Genomic DNA, 23,051 nt, shown 5'->3' with positions numbered 1-23,051 from the left:
AAAAATAAAACATTCATTTACAGCTAAAAAATGGCTGAATGTGTTTTGTTTTTTTTTTGCGTTTGGGCTGTTTGTAGAAGCATTACAGACCCAAGTAGAAGTATAAAAACGATCAAAAGGTGAAATGTAAAATAAACACCCACTTTATTTAGTAGTAATTTCAATCTCTTTGTGGTTTCGCTCTTTACAGGGTAACACAAGTATAACAAGCTGATGTTGGCCGTTTTATTATTCTCTTTTTTTTTTTTTGTTGGACTGTCTTCTCAGGAAGCTAGCCTGGACTGGGTTGGATTGCCAACTCATGGTGTTTTTTTTAATTTTTTTATTTTTTATTCTAACTTGAAACTGCCAAACTGTGCCAAAATTGGCTGTTCTCAAAGGCAAGGGAAAAGTTTAGGAGTCTTCCTTCATCACTGCTGAATGTGCACAGCAACAAGGTATCTTTTGTTCAGAGGCATTCCTGCTGCTATGTGCTTTATACAAGTAGATTTAGCTTTGGTCACTCAAGTTCCTTCTTTGGCATCTTACTAAAAGTTCTTCAAACTGTAGAAATGGGTTTGTTGGGGTTTTGAAACCATAACTTGTTAATACTGAGTTTTACCCTAATACCCATAAAACATGACTGTGTCATGCTCAAGCTCTGAAATGCATTAACTAATGTATGTTTGTGAAAACTGGACTGTAAAATCTCAGTAATCTGCAGTAGTGTAACATATTTAGTTCTGGGTTGTTTTATAAAATTAGATGACCTGTGTCCTTGGTTCCTCTCAGAAATTACTAAATTCCCACATTTGATAATATAATTTATTGTACAACGATAAATAATATCCACAGTTGCAATAATCCAAAATGGTTCTGTAAACCTTATATTGAATTTTTGGCTACAGTTAGGCCTCTATTGGCATAAGAGTTCTTGTCCTTACATAATTATTACTAAGCCTTTTGTATGCACTTAACCTGGGATGACCGCAATCATTATGCTTAATTCATATTATTTGTATTTTTGGACATATTAAAACACATTAAAATGAACAAATGCCACTTTTTTTCTACAGTTGGCTTTAATTGTAACTCAGTAAGCCTCAGTTGAAATTAACCTCATTCTGTTCTGTTATCACAACAGCCCTTAACACTTAACTTGATCTCATTTTTAAATACGTCTTGCCACAAATGATGTGTATGGAATCTGAATGTTTAGATGCATATGTTTAAATGTGGTTTCTGAGTGCTATGGGCAACCATTTCAGCAGGCCAGAATATGTCTGAGACGCCACTTCCCCACAGAGAGTTGCTATGTCATCATGTCATTTTTGGTTTGGTGGATTGAGCGCCTCTGACAACCAGCTCTTTACTGCAGTTCAGACAAATGGATTTCTCAATTTATCTTCAACCATTTTTCTTTCCATTGAAAACTAAATTGAGCATTCATGTTTTGGATTTGGATCAAATTTGGATTATATTTAATAATGGAAACACGTGGGTTATGACCATTTCAATGGTACAGTACATGTTTGCTTTAAAATAACATCAGATGTTATTTTAAAAGATGCAACTAGAAGACGCCTGTAATTCAGATTGGTTTAAATAACAATACAACTGGGTAACCAAATGGCCTTTCTTATGAGCAAAATTTGAGATGTACTTATTGTCATACCATTACATCTCGTCACATGTCAACTATCACCAGCACACGCAAAATATCTTTAATTTTGCTTTAACTGTTTTTAACTACAAGGTTTTGTCTTTAGAATGAGACCCCTTTCCTCTGTGAGATTATGAATGTCCATGTGAATAAAGGTAAAAGTAATAAACAATTACATATCTGCTGCATGTGCAATGGCATATCCAGTTCATGAGATCATAGACGATATTGAGTTCATCAGAAGTAGTATTTTGGCGAGAACTAAGAATCCCTACATTCTGTTTACATAAATGTGACAAACGTTTCCCCAATCCCAAACAGTTTGAAGGAATTTGAAATATTCTAACAATAATTCAGTCCAGGTTTGACTAGACCATATATTGAGCTTTTTACGCTTGTCTAATTCTGTAGCATTAATGCTTGCCTTTGCTTTTTTTCACAAATATAATAAAGGTTTTACTGCCATTGTGAACGGTTATTGGAATCTGTTCTTTGAGAAACAGCCGTTTAGTGCAGCACTGATGATGAACTCTGAAACCCATGCCAAATTTAGCATCATTAGCAGCTAATAGACGGTCAGTCACTGTTTTCTTGCAGTCAGACTGGAGTTTGTGATCAGACTCTGCTCACACAATGGGGCAAAGCAGTAACTACTCTCTTACTTTGAAATAAGTTGAGCTTAAAACTTGCCTTCCGAGCCAGGGCTCATAATAACCACTTAGACCTAATTCATCAGAGGACGCCACATGCTGACAGCAACTAAATAGAGCTTTGCTATAAAATCCATGTAATACTGGGAGATCTTGCGCCAAGAGATCCTGTCACAGCCATGGTAACTGCCTAATTTCTGTGCTGAGCATTACTCATGATGCACCTATAGCATTAAGGTTGATTTACAAGCAAGGAATTATAATTTAAACAAATTTGACAACTGTCCTTTGTTGAATGACGTCAAAGAACAATTATATTAATAATTCTGTTTTTATAGTGGATAAGAACACATGTTTGGAGTCCAGAGCAATTTACTGCAGTTATATGCCTCTTATAGAGCAGCATTAATGCTGTACGGCAAAGGAACAGGTCTGGTTCTTGGAAAACATTCATTCATTTCTAAATCTTGTTTGTAGTAAAATTCTTAATTTCTCAAGGTTCCACCTGGAAACAACAATAATGTCTATTGGTCTGTGTTTGTGATTCTGAAAATGTTATTGTAATTTTAAAAGTACAATAGAATGTAGGCCAGCAAAGGTACAATGGTTACAATTTGTGGTAATCTAATTAATAAACACTAACTAGCATTTTGTTTAACAGATACGCAGTCACAAATGATCAGCTCAGTGAGAACCTGTGCAGGTATAAGGGTAGGTGTGAAAGAACATCAGAGAGGGGATTTTTCAAATGGCTGTCATCATCGTGGGGTAAGTCTGGTCTTCTCACAAGATGGCTACTGCAGTTGAAAAAAGGAAGGTATTACAAGATGGCAGAACTCGTCATGTTGCCTCCGAGCTTATGTTCCTGGGACCCATTGGTGTTTCAGCCCAGGTGGTACAAGTAACAATGGGCCTTTTTGAAAGAAGTTATTGGAAGTTATTGAGAGTCTGGTTCACTCACTAAACAAGCACGGGACTTGATAAGTCACAATTTTCATGCTTATCCATGTGCTCTGCACTAAAACGTTGCTGTGCAGTTAGTTTGTTACCACAGTCTGCAGGATGTCTCTCTCCTGGTGTAATCTTACTTCGCTTATAAAAGATATTAACAGTATATATTCTCCTTTGCCCATGAGTTTGGTTCTTATTGTTAAGGTTTGAAGGATGTTGTTTCTATTTAGCTGCCAACAAAACAGGCACCCATTACGGTACTTCAGGCATAACTCCCAGTGTTATTTTGGCTGCCCTGCTGAGTATAGGCAAACCCTTGGCTACAAGTCAGGTAGTCCACATATCCGACAAGCTAGTGACGAGTTCAAGAGACAAACCAAACAGTAATAACGCTCACAATTAAAAAAAATTTTTATTGCAATAATTGTTAAATGAATCTCCTGTAAGAATATAACCAAGTGACTGTGCATACTTGCTTTGCTGTGTTTGGGGTTCCTTCTGCACAAGGTTTATATGCACTCATGTTTATTTTAACAGCCCTGTTTCTGTTGGGAGTGTCTGTGTGAGAATGTACATCTGCAACTGAGCAAAGATAATTTTGAAGAGGAATATTAGAGATGGATGGATTACTGAAAATCTCTTAAAGAGGGACAATCCATCATGCACGCCTATTAGGCACACAGTGCCTCTCAAATGGTATTATCTTTATCATATCTGCAGTCACCCTGATATCATCCAGCCGTCATTCAACTCAGCAGCTCTGCTCTCTATTGCAGCTTCTTTTGGACCCCCCCATCCACTCTTCTCGTCTTCTCTCCCTTGCCCATGACTTTGCACAAACCGCGAGCCATTCAGGTTGCCTTGGTAATGTTAATAGGATTAGCTGTGGCTTATGCATATCCACCATCCCGCGTCTGGGCATTGATTAGAGCAAAACAGTCGCCTGCACATTCTTCCTGCTGCACCATACACGAGTACAGAGAGTCTGCAGTGTATGATGTGCTCCTCAGCTTGAACCCCTTCGGTGCTGGCTCTTTTTATGTGTCAAGTTGTTCCTTGGCGTGTTCCTTTTACAGAAAAGAAGATTAAAGCCCCCCCCCCCCCCCCTCATGTTCTCTTAACTCTCCTTGCCGCAATTTAACTTTAAAATCTTCCCTCCCCCGAGTTGAACTTCTTCGTGCTCTTTACAGCACAAGATGTGTTTATCTGTTTAAATAATCTCACTCAGTTCAGGGTCTTGTCACACAGCTCAGCTAAGCTCCATCTGTTTGCGTATTTCCCAGGATTATGACCTGAGTCAGCTCCAGCAGCCAGACACGTTAGAGCCTGACGCCATCAAGCCGGTTGGAATCCGCCGTCTAGACGAGAGGCCCCTCCACCCCGAGCCGCAGTATCCAATGAGGTCAGCAGCACCCCATCCTGGAGACATCGGAGACTTCATTAATGAGGTAAAAACACACTAGCTGAGTACAGTTACTTACAACTGACACTGGGTCTCTGTGAGGTGGAATTAAAATCCTAGGAAGAGACCAAAGATGACGGACACAATGCAGCCGAAAAGCTTGAATTTCATTTTCAAGTTAGAGAATTTATTTTATAACATTTCTGTCTAGGTAAACAATCTGTCTTTTTAAGAGTGAGCATCAAGGACCGCCCTTTAGCTGGTCGACAGACATTTTGACACTTGCTAGAGCTTGTTTTTTTTTTTTTTTATGTTTTCTCTGTAGAGACCAAGAAACCTTTCTAATCTGACCCATGTCTGCTGTGATTCCTATAAGGCCCAAAATGTATATGAGACTAACTCGCTCGAGTATAATTGTTTTCCTCTATCTGAAAAGTGGAGATAGAGATGTGTCAGCAGAACAATAGTAGATGAGAGCAGAATGCATCGGCTTTCTATCTGCGTGCACAACTCGGAGTGCCCTCGTTTGCCTGAGGCCATCATTGACTCCGGCATGAAGGGAGAATGTAAAATGAAAAGAGGAGTCATATATTTTTCACAAGCTCCAACAGACAGGAGTTTCACTGCATTACAAATGAAGTTCGCTCCTAGTTTTTGGATGGTTGCCCATGTTTTTAGATTAGAGCTAGCTCTTTTCGGCTCTGCTGCCCAACCATTTATCTCTGGGTTCCCTTCAACCGGGCGCAATCCCCCCCATCCTCCCACCGATCTTGAGTCAGGAAAACAAGAAATAAGGCTGTCTAACAGCTGATATAAAGATAAATGTAATATTTAGTTGTAAATAAAGGTTTGCAGATGTACACCATCCTTTATTAGACTTGTTTACACAGTGCCTTGCAAAAGTATTCACTCCTGACATTTTTCATGTTACAACAAGGAATCTAAGGTATTTTATTGGGGTTTTATGTGTTAGGTCAAAACACCGTAGTAAAACATTGTGAAGGGAGATGAAAGTGATGAATGATTTTAAGTTTCTTTCAAATAAAAATCAGAAAGCTATGAAAGGCTTTTATATTCTGCAGCCTTTGCTCTAAAGCCCCCAATTTGTAAATGGAGTCACCTGTGGATACTTGTAAAGCAGAATTAGATTATAAAACAATATCCCACACTTTGAGTATCTCACAGAGCACAGTTCTTTCAATCATCTTAAAATGAAAAGTGTATGGGACAGCTGCAAAACAACAAGGAAAACATTAATCAGGGAAGCAGCAAAGAGGCCTCTATTTACTCTGGAGGAGCTGCAAAGATCAACAGCTCAGGCTGAATAGTCTCTTTACAGGTCAAGTATCAGTTGTGACATCCCCAAACCTGACCTTTTTATGAAAAGCAACAATGCCCACCGTGAAATGTAGTGATATCTAAAACATGTCAATACTGGAAGAGGGTTGCGTGGTGGCGCAGTTGGTAGCACTGTTGCCTTGCAGCAAGAAGGTCCTGGGTTCGATTCCTGGCCGGGGGTCTTTCTGCATGGAGTTTGCATGTTCTCCCCGTGCATGCGTGGGTTCTCACCGGGTACTCCGGCTTCCTCCCACAGTCCAAAGACATGCCTGTTAGGTTAACTGGTAACTCTAAATTGCCCTTAGGTGTATGAATGAGTGTGTGCATGGTTGTTTGTGTGTTGCCCTGTGATGGACTGGCGACCTGTCCAGGGTGTACCCTGCCTCTCGCCCATAGACTGCTGGAGATAGGTACCAGCTCCCCCGCGACCCACTATGGAATAAGCGGTAGAAAATGACTGACTGACTGACTGGAAGAGTACCAGTTAGAAGCTGCAGAGGTAAAGAAAACAGTGAGACTGACATACGTTTACCTTCTGGGAGGACAACAACCCTAACCTTACAGTAAGAACTACAATTAAATGGTTTAGATCAGAGCATCTTTGCGTGTTAGATCTGTTTGCCTGAATCAGACAGTGTTGGTCTGTAGTCTCAACATTGACTGCTCCTAAAACTAAGTCTTGGTAACTGCAGCACAGCCATTGAGCTGGAATGACCTAACTGATGGGGCCGGCTGCCAACAGAGAGGGGAGACAAACGGGAGGGAGTGAGAGGAGAATGTCTCATCTCCATCCTGAATCGTGCACATTCCCTCGGAGCTCTTAATTAAATTAGAAGGACAGGGAAAAAAATCAAGCATACGCTTACCATAAGGACGTTAACCCGTTAGTTGGACAAACAGTGCGGCATTAATCAACTTTTGGCCTGTTTTCACAGAGGGGAGCAGAGCTAAAATCATTAGCACAAACTTGACCAAATCTTAGTTCACAGGTGGACATAGGAGATAAAGTTGAAGTGATTGCACTCAGTGTTTTGCTCAATTGCTCATTCCAACCCTCACAAGGTTTTCTGTGATAGCAGTGGGTTTGATTACACTTTTCTTTATCTGCAGGACAGAGCGGCTCCAAAAAGTGAGGGCAGTTCGTGATTTAACACTTACGGGCTGTGATTGTTTTTACAACAGGGAATAACTGTTATAATGAAATCTTTTATTAGAATGCTGAGTTCAGTTATTGACTAACTTTATGAAACTGGCACTTTTGGATGGAGAGAATTATATCCCGCAGAGCTATTATGGTTGTAATTGAAATTAACTATCCATCTGTCATATTTTCACAAAATGATCAGCATCATAGCCCTGAGCAAATTCTTAACAAAAGCTAACAGGTGGAAAATAATGGCTAAGTGCCCAGGCACTTTAATACACTCCATCTTTTCATTTGAGAGCATTTCAGAACTATAGTGTCTATTTAGAGGACGCCATAAATCTTTGACAAATTCCAATGAGTTGAGGTCTCATTTCTCTGTTACGTTCATGTACTTCTTTTAATTCACATATTATTTGTTGAGTGTCCTCGGTTCCAGTGGCAACAGGGAAAAATCAGGCTTGCATCCAAAAGTGATTCATGGCCAAAGCACATCTCAACTCCTAGATTAGCAATCCATCAAGTCTCCAGAGCCCTGTTAGTGAATGAGGCTGGAAATCAATAACAATCCATAAGGACCTCTGGTGCTGGTGCTGCTATGAGGATTTCTGGGAATGTCAAGTACAATCTTCAAAATAGAACCACTCCCAACCAGCACCCTGAGCCTCTAGATGACAGCGAAAATGCGCATGCGTCTGCAAACAACCCACTTGCCTTCATCCCTGCTTGGGTCTTTGGTTTACAGAGCTGGAAATCTATAAAATATTAAAGATGTTTTGAGCTAGCTGGCAGATGACATCCTATCAGAGCTGTACTGGCAGGGCAGGGCAAGGGGCTCGGTCACAAGGGTTATTGAGGGAAAGGAGATTCTACCAGGCGTCTTAAGGCTGCCAGTCATGCTTAGTCTCTACTTTTGATCAAGCAGATAATTCTACATCTTAGAAACATCAGGAGGATCTGACTAAAACCAAAGGAAGCTCAAAGAAGCAGGAGAGCCTGATGAATTTGGACAGGAACCACATTTCCTAAACAAGTGGAGGAGAGCCTCTGAAAGGTTCTATGGTAAATTGTCTTGTTTGTGAGAAGCAGCACTTGGGAAGGAGCAACATTTATGTGGCTCAAACCTTGGTGCAGGCGGTTATGTGTACGGAGTCCAGACGGGGTCTAATCGTTTCCTCTACTAGCAGAGATATTCACAATTTTTCACAAGTCCAACCCAAGTCTCAAATGCCTATAATAAAAATTTTTCCATCAAATGCAAGCCATCAAATCTACCTATAAACCTGCAATGCTGTATATCAGGAGTTAAAATCTCCTACCGATTAAAACAGGATTTAACAAATGTTCAGTTTCCAGATGCCTGAAAGTGCCACAAACATCTGTTCAATTATATATGCAAGTATAAAAAACAAAGGGAATGTCCAGCCATTACACTGTTGAGGAGACAAGTTATGTGTTCAAGAGATTAATATGTTTCTATGGGAAATATGTACACAAACCCCAGAACTGAAACAAGATAGTGTACTTGCCCACAGTGAAATAATACCTGTACCTGGGTGTTTTGCTGTGGGAAGGACTGGTGCACTTCATTAAATAAATGACATCATGAGGAAAGATTATGTGGAAATGTGTAAGCAATATTTAAAGAAGCTTTTGGAAAGATAACCAAAACATTGGTTCCAAGTTGTAAGCTCTAAAGGTAATTCTACCAGATATTAAGGAAATGTATGTAAACTTGTGAATATTAAAGTTATAATAAATGTGGTAAAAAAAAATCTTTTGTTCTGGCAGTTAGCAAATGCAAATTTTGGTAATTCTGAAGTAAAACATGAAATGTTAAGTTTGATATAAAATCAGACAGTGATGGGGGAGAAAAAGTTTTTTTTTTTTTTTTTTAGACTGCAAATGTTTAATGGTCTAAGTCAGAAACATGAGTCAATAACTGCCTAATAGTGGTTTCTTTTTTGTTGTCCTGCACAGGGATTGAAGGCAGCCGACAACGACCCCACTGCTCCTCCCTACGACTCCCTGCTAGTGTTCGATTACGAGGGCAGCGGCTCCACAGCCGGCTCCCTAAGCTCACTCAATTCCTCCAGCAGCGGGGGCGACCAGGACTACGATTATCTCAACGACTGGGGCCCTCGCTTCCGAAAACTGGCGGATATGTACGGCGGAAGCGACGACTAGACTGGGACACCACGACGGATACAAAGTTAAGATTTAAAAAAAAAAAAAAAAAAAAATGAAGAGAAGAGAAGAGAAGAGAAGGAAAAATTTCCCATTGAAGGACACATACAGCTTCTGATATTCCCTGAGAGTGATAGAACTGTGACTGAAAAGATACAAATAATAAACATTGATTCAGAATTTTTTTCTAAACAAAACACACACAAAAAAACAACCAACCTAGGCTTATTGTTGTAGTCTACGCATACATATGCTTGTTGAAAGCTTAGGCATAGCCTGTGCTCCAAGTGTGAAGGATGTTGGGAGATGACGCTCTGGACTGTCGCCACTCGGATTGTCGGTATTGAATGCGCTCAGTTAAACTTGAATTTCACAGTACAGAAGCACTGGGATATAATGTGCCTTTTTGTACATTTTTTTGGATCTAAATGATTAGTTTTATGTTCAAGGCTTTAATGGTACTGACTTTTGGAGTGATTTCAAACAGTATGTTACACTCTGGTATGCTTCTACGTGCTTTATTTTATTTTATTTTTATTTTTTCCAGTTACACAATGCTCCTTTTTGAAGAATAATTGAATCCCGGATGAAAGAAAAAACGATTATGAACAGCACTGTACAGTATGCTAGACCTTTAGAAATTTCTCACAAAAAAATTAAAATTATGCAGCTGGTGGCAAATAAAGGGAGTTAAAAATCACACTTTTTGTAGCAGATTTTTCATTTTTGTTTTTTACTTTTCTTTTTTTTTTTTTTTTTTTCATTTTGAGGTGATGTAGTATTTTACAAAAACAACAAAAAACTGTTTTGGTCTAAACTATTACACTTAATTTGCCTTAGTCATCTGATATTTTCAACTTATACTTCACTGTAAAAAGATGTGTGTACATACTGTTTTCTTTTACTTTTTTGTTTGTTGTATTATGACGCAGTGCAAAAGTTCCAAACTTGTAAATGTATAATTTGGGCAACAAATTGAAGTTTTTTGCATGTTTTTATCTTTTCATGATGACAGAAATTTGAGAAAAAAAATTGTTTCCCAAATTTATTTAAAAGTGGAAAAAATACAGTTACATGTGTAGAAGTTGAAGTTTTTTTGTATAAAAATAAATAAAAAAATTAATAAAATGACCAAAAAAAAGATTTAAGTAGTAATCTTGTCAGCACAGCATTTGAATTTGTACCAAAAAAGGGAGAATGGGCTGGGTAACATGCTAATTGGCCATGACTAATGATTCAGCTTTAAGACTGGAAATGGTTTCGGACTTGAGCCTTGTGGATAACTGTGTGTACTGGAACACAACTTATACATCTCTGAACCCCAATCATCCAAATAAAATGCTGATTTTGGAGCTAAAAGCCCCTGCTTCTTTATTTCTTGTACTTGATCTCAGCATAACTTTAGAAGCCAAATTACATTTTCAGTTGTGTTGTCTCAAAAAGTGGCCTTTGCATAAAAATACTTCTCTGCAGGACATTTTGGTGAAGCTAAGAATAAATACAGGTCCTTCTCAAAATATTAGCATATTATGATAAAGTTAATTATTTTCCATAATGTCATGATGAAAATTTAACATTCATATATTTTAGATTCATTGCACACTAACTGAAATATTTCAGGTCTTTTATTATCTTAATACGGATGATTGTGGCATACAGCTCCTGAAAACCCAAAATTCCTATCTCACAAAATTAGCATATTTCATCTGACCAATAAAAGAAAAGTGTTTTTAATACAAACAACGTCAACCTTCAAATAATCATGTACAGTTATGCACTCAATACTTGGTCGGGAATCCTTTGGCAGAAATGACTGCTTCAATGTGGCGTGGCATGGAGGCAATCAGCCTTTGGCACTGCTGAGGTCTTATGGAGGCCCAGGATGCTTCGATAGCGGCCTTTAGCTCATCCAGAGTGTTGGGTCTTGAGTCTCTCAACGTTCTCTTCACAATATCCCACAGATTCTCTATGGGGTTCAGGTCAGGAGAGTTGGCAGGCCAATTGAGCACAGTGATACCATGGTCAGTAAACCATTTACCAGTGGTTTTGGCACTGTGAGCATGCACAGGTTGTGATGAAAAATGAAATCTTCATCTCCATAAAGCTTTTCAGCAGATGGAAGCATGAAGTGCTCCAAAATCTCCTGATAGCTAGCTGCATTGACCCTGCCCTTGATAAAACACAGTGGACCAACACCAGCAGCTGACACGGCACCCCAGACCATCACTGACTGTGGGTACTTGACACTGGACTTCTGGCATTTTGGCATTTCCTTCTCCCCAGTCTTCCTCCAGACTCTGGCACCTTGATTTCCGAATGACATGCAGAATTTGCTTTCATCCGAAAAAAGTACTTTGGACCACTGAGCAACAGTCCAGTGCTGCTTCTCTGTAGCCCAGGTCAGGCGCTTCTGCCGCTGTTTCTGGTTCAAAAGAGGCTTGACCTGGGGAATGCGGCACCTGTGGCCCATTTCCTGCACACGTCTGTGCACGGTGGCTCTGGATGTTTCTACTCCAGACTCAGTCCACTGCTTCCGCAGGTCCCCCAAGGTCTGGAATCGGCCCTTCTCCACAATCTTCCTCAGGGTCCGGTCACCTCTTCTCGTTGTGCAGCGTTTTCTGCCACACTTTTTCCTTCCCACAGACTTCCCACTGAGGTGCCTTGATACAGCACTCTGGGAACAGCCTATTTGTTCAGACATTTCTTTCTGTGTCTTACCTTCTTGCTTGAGGGTGTCAATAGTGGCCTTCTGGACAGCAGTCAGGTCAGCAGTCTTACCCATGATTGGGGTTTTGAGTGATGAACCAGGCTGGGAGTTTTAAAAGCCTCAGGAATCTTTTGCAGGTGTTTAGAGTTAACTTGTTGATTCAGATGATTAGGTTCATAGCTCGTTTAGAGACCCTTTTAATGATATGCTAATTTTGTGAGATAGGAATTTTGGGTTTTCATGAGCTGTATGCCAAAATCATCCGTATTAAGACAATAAAAGACCTGAAATATTTCAGTTAGTGTGCAATGAATCTAAAATATATGAATGTTAAATTTTCATCATGACATTATGGAAAATAATGAACTTTATCACAATATGCTAATATTTTGAGAAGGACCTGTAATTTATACCTTATTTATTTCCAGGGATTATACAAAACAAAAAATATTTAAACCCTTATGCATGGAAGTTTTGTTGCTAAATGGTAAATTTAGTATGTAACACTATCTGTGTCCCCAAGTCAAGGACAGAAACTCGCAGGAAACACATTTATCCAGCACCTGTCTGCTATGAGGGATTTGTTCCGTTGAGTACCGAACTGTCAGATTAGTCTTGACCTCGAGACGAAGATTGTCTGCTAATCCCAACACTGCCTCTTACCAGACTTCCTTTTGTATTTGCTTGAGGTTGAAAACAAGAATTACTTTGAGAAATCTGTTCAGCTGTCGGTGTAGCATCTTTGGTTGATGAAAATCACAAGACATCACTCATTCAGATATCACCTGCTTCTCTCTCCTGTTCTGACTCCAATCTTCACACTAACATTTAGCCAAGTTCAATTACTTACAGTAAAATTAGACTGAGCAAAGTCTGGTTAGCTGGTGTTTGTTGAAGTTCCTCTTCCGGCTCCTTTCAGAGTTGGTGAACCCTTGTTCATGTGCAAATGACCTTGTCATTTGCAGAGCTTACCTCCGTGTGCACAGCTCTTCAGTACCATTCCTCAGAATTGACACAAAATGTTACACTGCAGAGCCAGATGTATTGTTACAAATCAAACTGACCTCCAGGTTCTGTTTCATCTGCAGCTCATTCACATTTGCTCAATCAACCTATTTCCATTTTTACCTTGTGGTTTCCAAACGAAAGCAGTTCCCTTTTTCTTTACTTTTGTCTCTGCTCCCGTAATGGAAATGGTTAACTTTTGACTAACCCCTTTAGCTGGCTTTGATCTTGAGCCAGCAGACATGTGTTTAGTGATTCAACGTAACAAAAAAAAAAAAAGGGCTTCATTTTGTAGCTTAGAAGTTTCTAGTGTATGCAGTGAAGCAGCACATACTTCAAGTAGATTGTGCACCATTAAAAAAGTAGTTTGACATTTTCAGACATCTGCTTGTTTGCTTTTGAAGGCCTAGATGAGTGAATTCAGGCTATTAAATTACACACATCTGTCCATTGTAGAACAGCAGGGAGCAGCTGGAGAACACACACAAAGAGCAGAAATGGGGGAAAAAATGAATGTGGATCACATTTCCAACAACCTAAAGTTATAGCTGGAGTTATTTTAACAGTATCTTTTCTTGATACATTGTTGTTCACAGCAACCTCTCTTGCTCCAGAGAAAAAAACATTGAGAGAGATTAGGAGAACCTTTACTGATGTCTGGAATATAATACAGGATGTTTGCACGAAGAAGCTTCTGAGATGATACCCAGCTGAGTATGTGAGGACACAATGTATGCACAACACATTTTAATGCTAATGTTGGTCCTTTGTTTATAAAAATGTATTATTTACACCGTCATGTAAATCTTTAAAGTAGACACTAGCTTTTGTTTTTGACTTGTCTTCATAGTAGTATCTCTGAATACAGGTGGACATACTAGCGGTACCCCTTGTGAGTAGAAAAGTTGTGGTTCTGCTCTTCTGAATCTATGATGAAATTCTGAGCCAAAACCTAAAGCATTAATGGATGTGGTAGAACATATCTCCATCAACTGGCCAGTAGCCTACCATTGAAGATTGACAAAGTGACACTGCTGATCAGGAGTCCAATTAATAGCCAAGTTCCCTTGCTCCTTGGGCATCAAGGGAAGTGGCAGGTACTTCTACCTTCCTATAAGTGCTTTTTGATCTCGCCACATCTACAAGGAAATATTACTTTATCAAAATCCTCCAGAGAAGAGAAATGTAATTTTATTTCATTATACACTCACCCGCCTTCTGTTTAATTGCTTGTTAACTTAAATAGCAAATCAGCATATCACATAGCAGCAACCTAATGCACTTCAGAATCCAGTCCTGGTAAAGACAACTTGCTGAAGTTTAAACCGAGTCTCAGAAAGGGAACTTTGACAAGTGGTTTGGTTATTGGTGCCAGATAAGCTTTCCTTTGTATTTCAAAGCTTCTGATCTACTGCGATATTCACGCAAAAGGATTTTTTGGGTTTAAAGTTTATGGTCAGAAAGATATAAAATATTCTGACCCCTGCAGGACCCTCACTCGTCTCTGCCAGTGTGGGGTGAACCCAAAGCACCTGCAGCTTCTGTGTCAGGTCTTGGGTCCTGATCACCACCAGGTCTGGACTGGTAAATGCTCGATCGCTGACAAATAAACTTATTTTACAGGACTTATTCACATCCTGAGGACTGGATTTATTCCTGAGACATGGTTGAGTGTTGGTGAGTCCGTGCTTTTACAGAACGTTTACCGGAAGATTGCTGCTTTTTAAACTCCCCACAAATGTCAGGCAGAGGAGGAGGGCTAGCGACTATTTTGAGAACCACTATAAATATAAACCACAGTCTTTATCAGCATCACCTAATAGCTGAACTGGCTGTTTGAGCTGGGTTGCGCTCACACAACCCAGTGCAACACTGGGCGGTTGTCTACAGGCCTCCCAAATACAATAAAGACTTCTCAAATAACTTTTCTGATATGTTGGTCAAATTATGCCAAAATTATCATGTTTTTATTGTTTGGAACTGATGGGCCAATGCCAAAGAACGTTTTAAACCCTATTGACTCTTGATCATGTGTAATATGTGTGGATCTTGTTTCAACTCACAGTTTAGCTCTTTTTAACAGTTTTGTGATTTCGTATGGTCTGATCATAAGTCTGTTTTCAGTGGTGGGCACGGTTCCACTGTTAGCTAACAGCTAACAGTGGAACATATTTTTTGTTTAGCAGATTAGCATGTTTGCTAACTTTGGAAACCGTAAGCGAACCTTTTAGCTTCTGCTAAATTAGGTTTTGCCAACTTTAAGTCTGCTAACAAAATTCACAAGTTTGTTCCTTTCTGTTGTGGGCATGTCTCAAAGAGTCCGTTAGGGACGCTTTCGGCTTACTGCATGTAGCTACACATGACAAGACGTCATTGTGCGACGCAGCAGCAGCAAGCTGAAGGCCGTTTTAAACTATTGTATAAAGTGTTCTTCTGCTGATTTTATTTTTATTTGTTTAGCGGTTTAGCATTATCGAAGCTTGAATCTTTTAGTTAGGAGAATATGGGTTAGTGAAGCTAGCTTTTTGGTTGGCTGTGCCCACCCCTGCCTGTCTTGTTCGAAGTTTCTCTTCCTTGTACTAAAGCTATTCAACCTGCTGTTATTCAGTTCTGTTGTGTTTTTAACCTTCCACTGCTCATCATTTCTCTGTTGTTTTAAAGAACTGCGGCCTTCCTGAATCCATATATAATGACACAGACAAGCTCAGCTCATAGTTACAATCTGCCCAACTGACACTGTGGCCCCCTTTAAGATCAGGCAAGTAAAAGCCAAATCTGAAATGAAATCACCTGTGCTGCCAGAAGAAAAAAATGAATAGGAGAAGGCTGAGGTAGTACCAATGTTGAAGACTGGAATAGATGTTGACTTAGTTGCAATCTATAGACCTATTTCACAACTATTTCACAACTATTGTCTGTCTAATGTCTTTAAAAAAGTTATTTCAAAGCAGCTTACTTAGTATACAAATAACAAATAATCTGTGTGAGCCATTTCAGTCTGTGTTTAGATCTAACCACTCCACTAAAACAGCATAAGTGTAAGTGGTTAATGATCTGTTGGTAAATGCAGACCAAGCTTTTCTACTGCTTGATCTAAGTGCTATTGACACCGTGGACCACTTTATTTTACTGGATAGATTAGAACACCTTATCAGAATTACGGTAAATGTACTCTCATGGCTGAGATCTTCTCCATCTGGGAGATCCCAGAATGTTCATTTTAAAAATGACCTCTCCAAGACCTGTGCTGTCTGGCAGGAGGTCCCTCAACAGCCTGTGCTTGGCCCACTGTTATTTTCTCTCTATGTGCTGCCTCTTGGTCCTCTTCTATGTTCTTTCAATCGAACCTTCCACTGCCATGTCGACGACCTGCAGCTTTATGTGCCTGTAACCATTGGAAACTTTGCTGACTTGTCAAAATCGAAGCCTGTCTGTTTGCAATCAGGGGCTAGTTATCTAACAGTTTTTTGCCATTTAATGCTGATAAGGCACCCTTGATGGTAATTGGATCTACATTTCGAAAATTGACGACTATGTCATAAAATGTAGGCATAAGGTAGAGGCTAGGGTGTGCGGGTTGACCCGGTGCTCTCCTTCGAGTATCACATAAAATAGGTAACTAGGATTGACTTTTATTATCTCAGGAACATTGCTAAAATCAAACTCAAATCAAGTTTTATCTTTTGAAAATGTGGAAGTTCTGATCCACACATTTGTGTCTTCACATATTGATTGGTGCAATGCTCTCCTTTCTGGGTTACAGAGGAAAGGTTTTAGAGGCCTGCAGATGGTTCAGAACACGGCGGCTCACAGTTTAACCAAAACTGGGAAATATGAGCAAATAACTACAGTATTGTCATCTCTTCATTGGTTGCCTTGTCAGGTTTGAGCAGACTGGTCTGGCTGCTTACCTACAAGGCTCTTAACGGTGTGGCGCCTTCCTACTTTGCATATGTCCCACCCCGTGCTCTTTAATCCCAGGGCACTGGCCTTTTAACTGTTCCTACTGCTAGAAGAAAAACTGTCAAGGAGCGTCCTTTCTCATTCTGTGCCCCATTTTTGTGAAACAATCTCCCTCACATTATTAGGCAGGCATGTTCTGTGGAGGTTTTCAAAGCTAAATTGAAGACCCAATAGTTCACCTTAACTTATTCTACTTATTTTTCATGCTTAATGATTTACTGTTTCTCTTGCTATTCCCTTGTTTTAATTGTTTTAAATAGTACTGTTCTGTTTTATTGTTTTATATCATTCTGTAACTGTTCAGCACTTTGTTTTAAAGTGCTTTACAAATAAATGTATTATTATTATTATTACTACTATTGTTTTTTGGCACAGTATGTTAGACCAATCATTACTAATCTGGGGGTTCAAGTCACCTCTTTTGAAACTAATCCATGCTTTTAATATATTTAGGTTGGATTAATGTAACGTGTTTCATCAGAGGGTTAGTGATGTGTCCATTTGGCATCTGCAGGTTATGCTGCAGTGTGTCTTTTAATCTGCACAAGAAAGTCTAAGCACATTACCAATATTTTAATTTCACTTCAGTGGCTACCTGTAAGTTTCAGGATCCTTGTTTAAATTTGCTTTTAAATCTCTTAATGGGCGCCCCCACCTCTCTTAGCTGCTATAGCCCAGTCCACTTACCAGCAGCTCCTTATGGGGCCTAAAACCAAGCATAAACTTAGAAGTTACCATGCTTTTGCTGTAGCTGCTCTAAAGTTGTGGAATGAATTTCCCTATTGCATGTCAGACAGGCTTCTTCTCTTTCTGAGTTTAAGAATCTTCTTAAAACATATTTATTTGCTGAAGCCATTGGCACATTTTAGGAGGATTGACTTTGTTTTTAACTTGTTTAATTTTCTTTTCTTTAATTATTTATGTAATTTGCATATGTACACTACTTTGTGGACCTTGGTTTATTTCAGAGTGCTTTATAAATAAAGATGATATGATATATGATATGATATGATATGATATGGCCACTGCATGTTGCTATGATGTCAATATGGAAAAACAGTCTGTGAAACATTTTTCAAACACCTTGTTGAATTTATGCCACAAAGACTTAAGGCAGATCTGAAGGCAAAGTGGGGTCCAACTCAGTACTAGCAAAATGTACCTGATAAAATGGTCTGTGAGTTTATTTTTTAATATATAACAAATCATTTTTTACTGGTTACTTACTCTGCAGTAGACTGCATTCAGAGACTTTCTGCTGCAGAATGGTGGCAAAGATATGCCTCTCTTTCACTAGTCAAGTACTTGGATCACCCACATCCCCCAACAATATGTGTTTACACAATTGAAGTCAGCATTGCTGTTGATGGATATAATGTGGCGCTGAACACATCGCTTCTAAATCCCCTGTTGGCTTACAGTGGGAGGTTAACTTCAAATCCCCATGCTGCCTTAGTCCTTGTATAAATTGCTGTTAGAAATTCAGGCCTGCCTTAAAAGGGATTTGCTAAGGAGACTTCAGTTTCTTGCTATTTGTCGAATTTCTGCTCATTTTAAGACAACTGGAAAATCTCATGGAATTTGGGCAAAGGCTGTTTTGTAAATATCCATATAACTGTTTCTTTCAACATTTTCCATAGTTTCTAATTATTTTGCTGCAATCCAGTACAAAATAGGTTTCACTAGAAATTTGTTGCAATCCACAACAGTCATGATCTGCATCTGACTGTGTTATAATTGCACCCACCCATTTTCCATGTAGTTCCTTTTACCTCAGTAGTATTTAATGCCCCTTTTACATTGGTACTTACTCAAAGCGGTTCATATCGGGTCAGCTTGACTCTACTTTGCTTTGTTTTCTATTACAATTGAGTACCATCTCAATGTGAGCGGGATTGTCAATACCAAGGCAGACCCACAGTCAGAAAAAGTAACGAGTGGATTTGTATGTGACACAAACACACGGTTTGCAGCCAACTGTGAAGCGCCTGGGATGAAGATCAGCTCCTCCAAGTCCGAGGCCATGGTTCTCGACCGGAAAAGGGTGGCTTGTTCTCTTCAGGTTGGAGGGGAGTTCCTGCCTCAAGTGGAGGAGTTTAAGTATCTCGGGGTCTTGTTCACGAGTGAGGGAAGAATGGAGCGGGAGATCGACAGACGGATCGATGCGGCTGCCACAGTAATGGGGGCGCTGTGCCGGTCCGTTGTGGTGAAGAGAGAGCTGAGCCGAAAAGCGAAGCTCTCGATTTACCGGTCGATCTACGTTCCTACCCTCACCTATGGCCATGAACTTTGGGTCATGACCGAAAGAACGAGATCCCGGATACAAGCGGTAGAAATGAGCTTCCTCCGTAGGGTGGCCGGGCACTCCCTTAGAGATAGGGTGAGGAGCTCCGCCATCTGGGAGGGGCTCGGAGTAGAGCTGCTACTCCACATCGAGAGGAGCCAGTTGAGGTGGCTCGGGCATCTATACCGGATGCCTCCTGGACACCTTCCTCGGGAGGTTTTCCAGGCACGTCCCACCGCGAGGAGGCCCAAGGGACGGCCCAGGACACGCTGGAGGGACTATGTCTCTCTGCTGGCCTCGGAACGCCTTGGGCTCCCCCCGGAGGAGCTGGAGGAGGTGTCTGGGGAGAGGGACGTCTGGGCGTCTCTGCTGAGTCTACTGCCCCCGCGACCCGGTCCCGGATAAAGCAGAAGACGACGACGACAACAAACACAACAACAATGGAGGGCCTGCTGCTTAGTCTATAGCTTGTGTGCGGCAAGACAAAGCACTTCGGATACGTACAGGAGAGAGAAGGAAGTCATGGAGCAGTCTCAGACTGAAGGGTACAAGCTAAACGACTTGTGAGGGCAAGTTAACGCTGCCTAATGCTAGCTTGCTATAGTGGTCATATACACAATAAGCTCAGCATACAATGATTTAACAACTGACAAGAGATTAGTGAGTTATTATAATATGCCTTCTATGACTAGTGACGCAGCCCTCTACCCAATCAATGATTGACAGTCTAACATTGTGTTTTCAGCACGACTCAGCACGGTTGGAACCACAACCTAGCAAGTACAAAAATAGCAACGGTTCCACAAAATCTTTATGAAGGGTGTCCATGTGGATACCCCTCATGCTCCAGTTCCTGACTTCTCTGACAAGGGTGTCCAGGTGGACCTGCCTCATGTTCCTGTGCCAAAGCTCCTTTGTTTTTCAGAGCTCCTCCCTGGGTCCCAGGCTCCAGAGCTCCTTTGTGGGTTTTCACCCCCAGAGCACCTCAACAAACATTCGAGGCCCTCTGCCTGCCTGTTTTTTTTTTTTTTTCTTCATGAACTTATGGGGGCGTCTGGTATCCGCCCTCGAGGGGAGGGGTAATGTCATGATCTGCACCTGTTTGTGTTTTGTTATTTGCACCTACCTGTTTTCTTTGTAGTTCTTTTCACCACCATTGTATTTAAGTTCCTGTCTTCTCTCCCTTCATTGTCAGGTTCTCTGATGTTGTCTCCTTAGTTCCTGTGTTTCCTTTGTGCCTGTAAGCCATAATCCTTTTTATTAAAATATATCCATACACAATGCGCTTTCCAATGTCCTGATGCTGCTTTGGTTCTTCAACTCCAAAAAATATGACAACTATCCCTTTAAAGGCTGACCTATGAAATTATTTATGAACAAATGGCATGTAAAAATCCAAATCCTTTGCCTAACTCAGGGTTTAATCCTAAACTTTGCCATGGAAACACAAAAGAAATGCAGCCTCATTGTTGCGTCTGTATGCTGCATGGTTAAAACTCCATCTTCCCTTGCTTTAACTCGCCTCCAGGATCTCCCACCCTGCTGTATTGTCATCATGATGCGGAGATTGCTCCAACTGGTTCAAATCCACCAAGCAGTCAAGTCCTGTTTCTTTCTTCTTCTTTTTCTCCACCCTCAGCAGGTGGAGAAAAAGAATTGATATTCCAGCACTCCACTTCAATTTCACAACATGGATTATCCCCGGAGGTACGTTGGCAATCTAAGAGAGCCCGGGACATAAAGGCGGCTGCTGCACACCTCCCTCAATATCCGCACTGAAAACATTCAGCTCTCTACCTTTTATAGATATGTACTTGGAGAGTCTGTAATAATGCACCAATTGAAGCTGCTTCAGTTAGAAGTGCTTCTTGAAAGCATTACATGGAAATTATAGGACAATGTGAAATGTTTGGAGGATAATAATCATTGAAATTGACAGCCTGAGCAGTAATTAATGACCATTGTGTGAAAGGCATGTTTTCGTCGTGTATTTGCAAGATGGTGCAGTGAGGTCGGGTGAAATAATTGCACAAAACGGTGTCTCATTTACACATTTCAGCTCGCTGAAGAATGGATAAAAATAGTAAATGACAAGCATGTTTAAATAGGCAGAAAATTATTTGCCAAGCTAATTAAGTCGGGTAGAAATGACGCCATTTTGCTCTGCCAATATCTGTGAATACCTTCTACATACAAACTGCACAATAATAAAAAGGAAAAAAAAAGAAGAAGAAAGTGAACACCTCAGTGACACAAAACGATGAATAAATAATAAATGTGTTATCAGCTGCGGCTCTCTCCATGGGCTTTGTTGTCTCTCCTAGAGTGAAATCTGGCTCTGATGCTGACTCTTCTATCTTTTCATTAGATGTTGCAATATGTGCTGGCAAATATATATATATATATATATATATGTTTTATTTTTTTCAAGTTTTATTTAAAATATTAAATTCAAATGTCAGCAGAAAGTCGACTTGTAGTGCTCTGAGCACTCCAGGGATGTTCTCTAGGGGATAATGGCTGCAGATTGCCTGTTCTTACAATTACCCCAGGGCTGCTTTTATTGACTGTGAAACAATGTTTCCACCAGCGACTCCTCACTACAGCGGATTTACAAGACAGCCATCCTCAGCTCCCCAGCTTGTGTGTCGGTGAAAACGTGTGAGCGGGTGGATGGCTGAGCAAGTGTCATCACAGAGAGAGCCACACAGCATTGGTGGGTGGAGTGGTTGGTAAACATGCAGAATACAAACCCGAATCCAATGCAAACCAGCTCCTGAGTTATGCTACTTGTGACCTTTGGTGGACTTTGAAAAGATGGATGCTACCCAGGCCATCGATAGAAATTTCTGGCCCTGAGCAGCGAGAGCATATTTCATATGAATTCCCAGCCTCTGCATGCTACCTTTGAATGAATAAGTAGTCTGGATGACAGCTAGTGCTTACCAGGGCACATGCACTCTTTAATGCATTTGTGTATAGACCCAGTCACTTGTGTAAAATCAATCAATTTGATTTCTAGCCGGCTGTCCTCCAAGTGTAATATTAGATCAGTGTGTTTGTATTTCCTCTGCACAAGGAGTGAATGGAGACTTGCTATTCAATCACGTTTTTCTTCCATCCAGCCTTGATCTACAATGCTGTCAACAATCATTTTCCCCCCTTACAGATTTCTTCCTTTTTTATATATTTTTCTTCACACTTAAATATTTCAGTGTTGATATCACACATAAATAGTACAAAAGCAGTTTTCAAATGATGATTTCATTTATTGAGGTAAAAAAAGCTATCTAAAGCAACATGGCTGCATGAGAAAATATAATTGCAACTCTTGGGAATTCATGAATTAATTGTGATTAACCCTAAAAGCTAATTTCACCACCAACATCCAGAACTAATTCCATCGAAGAATCAAGAAATCAATTAAATAGCAACTATATGACAACATGAAGTAAGCTAATAAAACCCTAAAAAGCAACACAATATGCCCACATCTAAAAAAAAAAATTAACAACAGATGTGAATTAAAGTTACTGAAATCTATCAGTCTAGAAAGCTGTCTAGTTAGCTTGGAAATAAACTTCTTTGGCTTTCAGACTTTAGTGAAGTACATTGAGAGGTATTATCCACAAATGTATAAATGCAGAACAGTGGTAAACTTTCCAAGGAGTGGCTGGTCTGCTAACATTACTCCAACTGTACATCAGAGACTCATTCAGGAGTTCAGTGGCATCCATGGGAGAGTTCCCAGGCCAAAATACTGCGGAACAAGAACACA

At 40.2% G+C, this 23,051-nt stretch overlaps 1 protein-coding gene across 1 annotated transcript in view; it reads left to right on the top strand.

The window, feature by feature from the left end:
* Window positions 1-10,666, top strand: part of cdh2 (cadherin 2, type 1, N-cadherin (neuronal)) — a 92,682-nt gene extending 82,016 nt beyond the window's left edge. The window contains exons 15-16 of the mRNA XM_047367177.1: window positions 4,527-4,691; window positions 9,108-10,666. Coding sequence (XP_047223133.1) covers window positions 4,527-4,691; window positions 9,108-9,314 — 372 coding nt within the window. The 3' untranslated portion in view covers window positions 9,315-10,666. The remainder of the gene's footprint in view (window positions 1-4,526; window positions 4,692-9,107) is intronic.
* Window positions 10,667-23,051: the final 12,385 nt, after the last annotated feature.

This window comes from Girardinichthys multiradiatus, chromosome 6, assembly GCF_021462225.1.
Source record: "Girardinichthys multiradiatus isolate DD_20200921_A chromosome 6, DD_fGirMul_XY1, whole genome shotgun sequence".
NCBI classification, from domain to species: Eukaryota; Metazoa; Chordata; class Actinopteri; order Cyprinodontiformes; family Goodeidae; genus Girardinichthys; species Girardinichthys multiradiatus.
Note: the sequence above shows the minus strand (reverse complement) of the source record. Positions and strands in the feature narration are given on the sequence as shown.